Raw genomic sequence first — 10910 nt, forward strand, 5'->3', positions numbered from 1 at the left:
ATTTCTGAAATCTGAAATGAGTAAATTTTCATCCCCCTCCCTTTTTCCCACAACTAAATTTGTTTTTACTTTCCCTTATTACAGAAATAATCTCATAAGATTTTTTAAATTTTTTGAATAGTTTACGACGACGGACGACGACAGACGATGACGACAACGACGACGCCGGAGGCCAACGCACGACGACGGACGCCAAGTGATGGCATAAGCTCACATGCTGCTCTTTGGGCCCTGGTGAGCTAAAAACTGCAATTTTGTTTTAAAATTACCAATTTAGTGGAAGCATCCCAACTATGTGTTGTTCAATTTGTCTGAAATTTGAGTGCTGATAGATCAGACCAATCGCAAATTTTAACCCCAGTCAGATTTGCTCTCGAAGCTTCTTTAGTTTTTGAGATATAAGTTAAAAATTGCATTTTACCCTGATGTTCAAATTTTAGCCATGGCCTCTATGTTTATTGATGGATCACAACTTCAGATACCATTGACAAATAAGATACCTTTAGGTACATTCAGTTAAAGATTGAAAGTATTTGGCCCAGTATGTTTTGAAATAGCATAAGACGACAGACGACGGACGACGAAGGACGCCAAGTGAAGGCATAAGCTCGGTGAGCTAAAAAGGTGGTATGTAAAATAGAACTCGGGAATTATAATTGTCATTTGCCAAAATCGTGTTCTTAGGATGATGCAATTGTCTACTCTGTACACCATTACTTCTTAAATAACTACATTGTTTTTATTTTGGAAAAGGAGAGGCGAGAGAGATACGAAAATAGGGACATTCAAACTCATGAGTAGAAAACAAAATGAAATCATGATGGCACAAAAAAAACACACGTAAAACGAACAAATGACGGACAAAAGTTTACAAAACAAAATATAGAAAACTAAATACTGAGCAACACGAACCCAACAAAAAATCGGGGATTGGGGATCATTGGTCTTCCTGAGTGGAAAGCACATCCTGCTTCAAATTTAATAAATTAACATTTGTTTGTATACTATTATGTCTTTGATTTAATAACTTAAGTTTTCCAACAGAAAGACGAAGTTATCAATATGAATTCCCATTCGAAACTACAAAAAAGACAACAAACAGTAAAAACAATCAAATAAAGAAACTTAAGACTAAAGAATCCCACTCAAATCTTGGGTACTCCCAAAGAATAGGCAGATACTGCTTCAAATACACTTTCATCTTTATTTTCAGTTATTAAAAATTGAAATTTCTAAAGCCCTACAAATCAAAACCAATGAGGTATATAAACGTATTCAGCATCTGGATAAACTGTTCAATTCATATCTGACGAATAAGCGTAATTATGTATATGCCTACTATGTGTTTTGCCCCTCCAAGAAAGTATAATGAATTGTAACTGCGAGTACTCACAGATCTTCTGTTTTTAGTGTTTTGTTGTTGTTTGTTGGGATATACATGTACCCGGCCACCTTCACTTTTTATCATTTGAATTTATAGTTGTAACCACCTGATGAGTTAAGCCTTCTTCAAATGATTTCAAAAGTTAATTCATTTGTTGTACTGTTACACCAATCTCACAGGTTAGGTGGAGGGTTGGGATCACGCTTACATGTTTAATCCCTCCACATTCTGTATGTATGTGTTCGTCCCATGTCAGGAGCATGTAATTCAATGTGGTCGTTTGTTGATGTATTACATGTTTGTTTTTCGTTCATTGTTTGTACATACATTAGGTAGTTAATTTTCTCGTTTGCATTGTTTTACAAATGTCATTCCAAGAACTTTTATAGCTCACTTTGCTGTGTGGACTTTGCTCTAATATATGCAGTGACCTATAGCTATAGTAGTTGATTTCTGTCTCATTTTGTCCCCCCCTTTTCCCACAACTAAATTTGTTTTTACTTTCGCTTAGTCCAGAAATAATCTCATAAGATTTTTAAATTTTTTTGAATAGTTTACGACGACGGACGACGACAGACGATGACGACAACGACGACACCGGAGGCCAACGCACAACGACAGACGCCAAGTGATGGCATTATCTCACATGCTGCTCTTTGGGCCCTGGTGAGCTAAAAACTGCAATTTTGTTTTAAAATTACCAATTTAGTGGAAGCATCCCAACTATGTGTTGTTCAATTTGTCTGAAATTTGAGTGCTGATAGATCAGACCAATCGCAAATTTTAACCCCAGTCAGATTTGCTCTCGACGCTTCTTTAGTTTTTGAGATATAAGTTAAAAATTGCATTTTACCCTTATGTTCAAATTTTAGCCATGGCGTCTATGTTTATTGATGGATCACAACTTCGGATACCAATGACAAACAAGATACCTTTAGGTACATTCAGTTAAAGATTGACAGTTTTTGGCCCAGTATGTTTTGAAATAGCATACGACGACAGACGACGGACGACGAAGGACGCCAAATGAAGGCATAAGCTCGGTGAGCTAAAAAGGTGGTATGAAAATAGAACTCGGGAATTATAATTGTCATTTGCCAAAATCGTGTTCTTAGGATGATGCAATTGTCTACTCTGTACACTATTACTTCTTAAATAACAACATTGTTTTTATTTTGGAAAAGGAGAGGCGAGAGATACGAAAATAGGGACATTCAAACTCATGAGTAGAAAACAAAATGAAATCATGATGGCATAAAAGAACACACGTAAAACGAACAAATGACAGACAAAAGTTTACAAAACAAAATATAGAAAACTAAATACTGAGCAACACGAACCCAACAAAAAATCGGGGGTTGGGGATCATTGGTCTTCCTTAGTGGAAAGCACATCCTGCTCCAAATTTAATAAATTAACATTTGTTTGTATACTATTATGTCTTTGATTTAATAACTTAAGTTTTCCAACAGAAAGACGAAGTTATCAATATGAATTCCCATTCGAAACTACAAAAAAGACAACAAACAGTAAAAACAATCAAATAAAGAAACTTAAGACTAAAGAATCCCACTCAAATCTTGGGTACTCCCGAAGAATAGGCAGATACTGCTTCAAATACACATTCATCTTTATTTTCAGTTATTAAAAATTAAAATTTCTAAAGCCCTACAAATCAAAACCAATGAGGTATATAAACGTATTCAGCATCTGGATAAACTGTTCAATTCATATCTGACGAATAAGCGTAATTATGTATTTGCTTACTATGTGTTTTGCCCCTCCAAGAAAGTATAATGAATTGTAACTGCGAGTACTCACAGATCTTCTGTTTTTAGTGTTTTGTTGTTGTTTGTTGGGATATACATGTACCCGGCCACCTTCACTTTTTATCATTTGAATTTATAGTTGTATCCATCTGATGAGTTAAGCCTTCTTCAAATGATTTCAAAAGTTAGTGCATTTGTTGTACTGTTACACCAATCTCTCAGGTTAGGTGGAGGGTTGGGATCACGCTTACATGTTTAACCCCTCCACATTATGTATGTATGTGTTCGTCCCATGTCAGGAGCATGTAATTCAATGTGGTCGTTTCTTGATGTATTACATGTTTGTTTTTCGTTCATTGTTTTGTACATACATTAGGTAGTTAATTTTCTCGTTTGCATTGTTTTACAAATGTCATTCCAAGACCTTTTATAGCTTACTTTGCTGTGTGGACTTTGCTTTAATATATGCGGTGACCTATAGTAGTTGATTTCTGTCTCATTTTGTCTCTTGTGGAGGGTTGTCTCATTGTGGAGAGTTGTCTTATTGGCAATCATACCACATCTTCTTTCTTTACGTAAATCAGAACTCTTACTGTATATTACCACGATAAAATGTCAACGCAAAAAGTTAAGTTCAAGAACCCTTCTTTATCTGTTCTAGTAATAGCTTTATTAAACCCAATTTGGAAAAACCGTTGTCATTATATGCATTACGATTTTCTGTTGCTAATAAATATGAAAATATGTTACCTCTGAATAGTGAAGAAGCGGATTCGATGTTAGGTTTTGGTTTGGAAAGAGGAGATGAAGGACATAAGTTTGGTAGTCACAAAATGGCACTTTTGTGGTAACAAGGTCTGATTTGATGTCTCTTATATTCATCTGAGCATCAGCAAATTCTGTAAAATCAAAATATCGCAAGATAATATAATAAATTAAGAATGAGAATCACAATTTTTCAAAAAACAGGCAAAGAAAACGACAGAAAATTGTGTGGATATAAACGACACATCAATGTTTTAATTTACATTATCCCTTGATAGGTGATATGATTAATATCACTTGTTCGTTCATCTACTTTAGGTCGACATTTTTAAATAATAGGTCATACAACCATTCTTTTTAAACTCAGCTTAACGTAAAAAAACCAATAGGATCATGGTGAACGTCTTTAAAGAACCACTTAAAAAATACAAACATTAATAAAAAAAAAACTATATTGACTCCATCTTCCTAGAAAAAAACCCAACAACTACTTCGCAGAATGAACAACAGTTAACAGTTTTGTATCAAACAATCAGTTAGTCAAAGATCTGATCGTATTTTATGTTTGTTTTCCTGAGCTTAAAGGCTTGTTTTGTAGTTAACCTTTTCGAAACTTTGCATTGTTTCGAATACAAGAGGTAGTTTACCCTTAGCATAGATTACCTTCACTGTGTTTAATCAAATCTTTTTTCTCTGCTGAGTCCTGAACGCTCTCAAACTTTGTACTTTATTTGATGTTTTTTTGTAGATCAAAAATACGTCTTGAGTACAATATGATAATTCTGGTATGTTTGTTACTTTATTTGTATAAACTTTATATCTGTTTTAAAACACATCGGGATTTTCGAACTGTTCCTTTTCATTCGTTTTATTTAGAAGTTGTTCTAAAAAAAAGCGTGGGAAACTAATTGTGTAAAATGATGATGAACAACTTTGCAAAATATGTATCAGCTAATTAAGATTATTTGTTAATTAATATTACAAAAACATATAACCTTCTCTACTAGCTTTTCGTATCGTTTCTTCTCTTGTCATAAGTTCCATTTTGAATTCTTTGATAACTCTTTTCCTTTTCTTCCTTAAAAAAACTACAGCCGATACGCCAATAATAATAGCTGTGACCAATGCCACAGCCAAAGCACCAACTACAAAGGCTAACGTATTTACGTCTTCTTTGTATTGTAGGTCACCAATATATTCTTCGATCCTTCCAACCAAGACCTTTGTGTTTAAAACAAGTAAAAGTGTAGAAGAACTTGTATATATTCACATAAAACAGAATGAGACTCATATTATTATATTTCTGTTGTTGATGTAACACTTTTAATATGGTGATTTTTTGCAATGTGACCATGAATTCATCATTGTTTTTTCATCGGAGTTAAAATTAAGTTATAAGAAATACTTTACTACTTTTTTCTATATATTCGAAATAATCCCAAAAATTGTGGTGCACACTTTTTAAGAACATGATTCGCGGGTTATTCAGTGTGCTATACAGTTTTTTAGTAATTTTTTTACAAACAGTATATATATAACAGTCATTCCTAACATAGAAATAAGTAACAGAGTAATGCTTAAAACATTGTTCATGGTATAGTTCAAAACAGCGTATCTAATTTTCTCTTCATATTAACATGTATTAAAATAAAATTCCTTTTTTCATGATTTCTGCCAAAAGAACACCTCCCTCTTTCCTAAGCAAATCATCGAGTTATTAAAAAAAACGTCAGTTGGCTCTAACTATTTTCTACCTATCGGTTGGGTAGTTGTCTGTTTGACACATTCCCCGATTCCATTCTTAAATCTATTGACACTCAGAATGGTTTTTTTTAAATGCATATATGATACTATACTTACAAGTACATTGACCGTATTTACATCTGCATTATCAGTCCGAGGTACTGATTTTGGAGGTAAACATTTGATAAATGTCATAGCAATATCAGTTATGGGACAACTTCCATCCAAGCCAATATGTATACTGTAGTCGTTAAGTCCAGCTCCATTTAGAATATTTGCCCCCTACACAGGAAAATCAATAGAAAATGATAATCTGATGAAATTGTAATAAACACTGACAGCTTAGCCGTTACTTATTCGTTTGAAAATCTTGGTTGTAAAGCAAACGATTCATGCAATTATTGATACATCTCAACACTTTTTGCACACCGAAAACCGTATGGACTACTTTAACATGTTTAAATTGACTTCAAGTGACTTTGAATGCCCCTTTAGCAAAGGTATAGCAAAACACGTGATATCAAATAATCGAATCTGACAACAAGCCTATTATAAAAAGATTTGTTCATACATTTAAATAATATTATTATATATAGCGTTTATTTCCTCACTGCAACAATCTTGACAAGTTTCTTCATTATTCATTATTACAGTAATCAATTTTTTTTGTAATCAATTTACAATAAACTTAAGGTATTCAGCTTTAGCTTGCAATTTGCCATCATACTGTCTCAAAACCATTTATACATCTATGCCAGCCTATGATGTTGACTCACCGATCTAATATGTTTGAAATGAACGAATTGAGTGTAAGTGTATATAACGGCGAGGGGAGTGAATCAAGTATATGAACTTATTAAAACATTTTGCACGTGCTATATGAATAGTTTTAAAATATACCTTGATTTGAATAGTAGACTCCTTGTCATATTCTACAACGCTTGAAAATCTTTGAAATGTGGGATCGTCCACATATTCTATAGTGACTGTAAGTATCAAGCCATCAAAATGAACCTTAACAGTTTGATTGTTTGGCTGATTGTCCAATTTTGGTGGCGTTTCACAGACAGCTGATGTATCTTCTGGAACATGGCAAGGTTTGTCCTAATTAACGATAGCAAATAAAAAAAATGAACATTTGTTGAAGGTTAAAGTAGCAATTTTACCTGACCATATCGGGAAATAGGTATTTAGTCAGATCTTAACACGTACTTGTGATTTGTTTAAAACCAGTTTTCATATAAATATACGAGGAAATGTCGAAATGTTCAGGACTTAATTAAATCTGTATTTCGGTAAGATGGTGCAAGCATACGATTTTAATTGCGTCTTACACTTTGAGAAGCGAATAATCGTAAACTACTTTATTCAAATATTGTGTAAAAACGTTAATTTTGAGCTTTGAAAGTCAAGTGAATCGATCATTTTCCTGAGGAAGTTTTAAAAAATTGTAAAGAAATATTTGTACAGTGGGTTAGCTTTCATTAGTCTTGACTATCTATAGATTAACAACGTTTGGTTATATTTATAATTTAGAATCATCATTGAAGGTGGAGCACGATTGCGCAGTTAATTAATTCCATTGATGTGCCATTTGTATTCAAGAGTGACATTCCGTTGCGTTATGTGCAAATTCGAAAAAGTTATGCTAGTATTCTCTCCCCTTAACAGGTTCATTATTTTATAATTAAGTTTACGTTTCTGATATAATTTTGAATAATTACAAAATGTATACATTCAATATATTTCAGTTTTTGTTATTGGTGTATCAAAAAAATTTATGTACGAATATAATGTCATAAATTTGAAGCGTTTAAAATGATTACATACCAATATAAAGAACCGTTCATTATTTTTTAAAAAGACTATGATGAAAGATTGATTGGCAAATGAACCAGCGTTATCTAAAGATAATCACAGGAACGGACCGGCGAGCAATTATTAAATGTAGCTAATTCAACCTTAAAACAAATTTCCACTATAAATGAATGATACTTTATACAAATATAAGGACTAAGTTAGCTAAATCTACAAATTTTATTAGATATTATGATTTTTTATTGCAATAGATTAATATGCTACTTAAAGACCACGTTTTATTTGGATGATAATGTAAACATTGTTAATAGAAATTCGTTGTATCAGAGTTATGAAAAGTAATAATCCAGAAAGGATACTTAAAACAAATAACAATCAAATTTTGATACATATTATGTATTAAGTTCTAACATGTTGTACTGTTTCAATTTCCTTGGAACTTTTATTTAGCCATTTGATGAGGGACTTTCAGTGCTTTAATTTTTCGTGAGTTGGGCATTTTTGTAATTTTAGACTTACCTTAGTTACAGGAATCTTTAATTAACCACCAATTACAGTTGTTGATTTAAGACATTTTTATTTGATATAGGTTTAGTTATCTGCTGATATATTTTTATTGTATAAACGACTGGTGTTTGAAAAAGTTACATTTATAAACAACATTTTATCATTGCTACGATGAAAATATATATGGGTATTATATTCTTCAAACAATGACGGGACTGAGTAACTGGAAATGTATATAACTCGTCGAAAATACTACGTTTATAATTCGGTCAGCTTGACGCCGGTTTCCTCAAAGCTCACAGTAATGCTCGCCTTATATCGGTTGGAAACAAAATCAATATAGAAAAACGGAGCAATACAAAATAACAAGAATGTTTTAATTCAATCCGAGTTTTAATTTTATAAAACAATGTCGCCATTGTACATAGGGAATTCTCTTCCTATACATTTGACAAAACATCTCTTGTAATCTGTGTAATAAATATAGATATTTTTTTCTTCATCAGAGCACACTAAAGTTAGTCTAACGATATCAGGTTTTTTCCTAAAAAACTCACCACTCTTTCAACAGTTATTTGTCCTACATTGGTAAACCCTTCACCCTGAATTGTAAATGTTGCACCGCCACTAAAAATTAAGACAAAATCATTATCAGTAAAGAATTTTTTTTATGTTTTTTTCAATCGTCCTTACATTTCTATCTCCATCTACTTGTTTTAGGTTTTGGGTGTTCATATAGTTTTTGACTCGGGAATGAAGAAAGAGACATTACTCGTCGAAATGATAAACTGGTGAAGGAAAATTTGCACCGCTTAATATGCTTTTAATATCAATGGGTCGATATCTTGACTGGTAGCTTGTCAATAACCGAAGAGAACACAAGCCCAGTACGAAGTACTTGCATGGTAATTCGCATATCGATTTATAACAATTTCCTGTTATAAAATTTCTAATCATTTCAAATTGAAGAATGTGTCCCTTACATAAAGTTCAATGATTCCTTGTCCGGGTCTGATTTTATTTTGGGCTTTACAATTTGTTTTATTTATGAAATTAAATAGAAGTCAGCCACGAGATTACTGATCATCATGTGCAGTAAAAGAGGTACCGTTAATGCAATTAATGCATTTCATGATTTCATTATAATTTATTTCATTTTATATATTTCAGTATACTTTTACCTTTGTTGAGCTTTCGTTGATTTGTTTGAAAGACTGAAGCTTGGATCCGGTAAGTATTTAAAAGTTGTGTTTAATAATAGTACTGTCATGTCATCAATAACAACCTGCAATCGACTCATATTTCTAGGACCATCTGATTTGCCAGTCTTGCACTTGATGCGATTTTCACTTGTTAAATCTTCAAAAGTACTGTAATCAAAGAAACACTTGATAATTAACAGTAATAAAGAAAAAAAAATGCAATTAAAGAAAGATCAAAGATTGAAGCACGATATTAACAGAAGCAACATTTTGTTCTTGGAAGGAATGGTCGATTTTTCTTACTCATATGGAACCTATTGCCCTTATGTTTTTCATTGACATGGGTGAACGTTGTTGACAAACAAAACTCATCACATACACACATATAATGCTGTAATGCATGTACTTGACAATAGTTTTTAAACAAAATAGCAACTTTGGCGGAGAGTTGTCTCATTGGCACTCATAACAATTCTTCTTTTTACAATTTCTTATTTTCAAATTATGAAAATAAATCTTAATGAAAACAATTTCTCTCTATTGCGGTACATTCAATAAAAATACGTCATCAGCGACCGTCCATTTGGGTGACTTTGTAATTTAAAATATACAATTGAAATATCTAACAAATATAAATTCAACAAGCACATAAGAACAATTGAGACGTGATTATGTGTCAGAACTATTCTCTCCTATGTAAAACATATCATAATGTTGACTTATTTTTGCCAAAGTGTTAATAATGTTTGCTTCAAAGACGATGGCCACATGCAGGGATCACACTATTTAATTATGATGTGTATATGATCCATATACAGCGTTTCTATAGCAAAGAATTTTGGTGTAGCGATCAGAAATGAGTTAAAACTGGCAATTTTGTTAAATTTCATACTTTGTAGCTGCTAACATATTTTAAACAAATATTTGAATATAAAACGATTCAATATATTTTTAATTCGCAAATTTATGCAAATTTATAATTTTAAGAAAATTAGCTTTTACACATAAAATTAGAGATATTCATTGTTTTGGTTATTAGAAGGCCATCGCAGCCATACTCTTTTGTTCGTTCCGTTTGTGTTCTACATGAGAAAGTTGGTATATCTAACACTATTGCCAAAATTGTGTGATCGAGTTTCAATTAAAAGAACTTGCATTCTTAAATATGATGCATACAATTGTATGCAGATTTCTCTAAAATTCCAGTTAGTAATCTCACATTTCTGTCTTTGCTTATTTTCTTTTTTCAATTGTTTCATAGTTTGATATGCGTAATGTATGTTTGTATGTTACGGTTTTGCTCATTGTTGAAGGCCATCTAGTTAGCTGTAGCTGGTTAAAGTCATGTTTTTGGTCTTTGGTGAGTAGTTGTCTCATTGGTAAACATAACATGTCTGTTTATTCTTATACTTTATTTTAAATGATGTTAATTAAAAATGTGAAGCTTTTGTATAAGACTAAAGTCCTGTGCTCTCCTAATTGGTAAATAATGTTAATAAAAAAATATTTTGTGATCAATGGAATAAACTAGAGTCAAAAAAAGGAATTAAAAACTGAATGCTAAATGCACTTATTTGTTTTCTACAACATAGAGAAGGTTAAGAAGTAACGGGGTCATTAAGGAATTAACTGCAAATCTACAGTATTTGTAAACAGGGCTTGTGAATTCCTCAAAATACAGCAAGACTCTATGCTTTTTTGTTGCAAAAGAAGGGGTTACAA

General features: G+C 32.2%; 1 protein-coding gene across 1 annotated transcript; it reads right to left on the reverse strand.

Annotated features, from left to right (window-relative positions):
• Positions 1-3879: 3879 nt before the first annotated feature.
• LOC134701036 (plexin-B2-like) lies at positions 3880-10097 on the reverse strand. The gene is made up of 7 exons (XM_063562178.1): positions 10081-10097; positions 9168-9356; positions 8544-8613; positions 6562-6765; positions 5779-5943; positions 4914-5139; positions 3880-4052 (listed from the first exon to the last, which is right to left on the reverse strand). The coding sequence occupies exons 1-7, from the start codon at positions 10095-10097 to the stop codon at positions 3880-3882; spliced, it is 1044 nt and encodes a 347-aa protein (XP_063418248.1).
• Positions 10098-10910: the final 813 nt, after the last annotated feature.

Source organism: Mytilus trossulus, unplaced genomic scaffold (assembly GCF_036588685.1).
Source record: "Mytilus trossulus isolate FHL-02 unplaced genomic scaffold, PNRI_Mtr1.1.1.hap1 h1tg000211l__unscaffolded, whole genome shotgun sequence".
NCBI lineage: Eukaryota > Metazoa > Mollusca > Bivalvia > Mytilida > Mytilidae > Mytilus > Mytilus trossulus.

Excerpts from the sequence above, each read along its gene's own strand:
- LOC134701036 (XM_063562178.1), bottom strand. Across the intron at positions 8,614-9,167 it reads TCAACGAAAGCTCAACAAAG|TGGCGGTGCAACATTTACAA; the intron begins GTAAAAGTATAC and ends CTTAATTTTTAG. Across the intron at positions 5,140-5,778 it reads TAAATACGGTCAATGTACTT|GTCTTGGTTGGAAGGATCGA; the intron begins GTAAGTATAGTA and ends TTAAACACAAAG.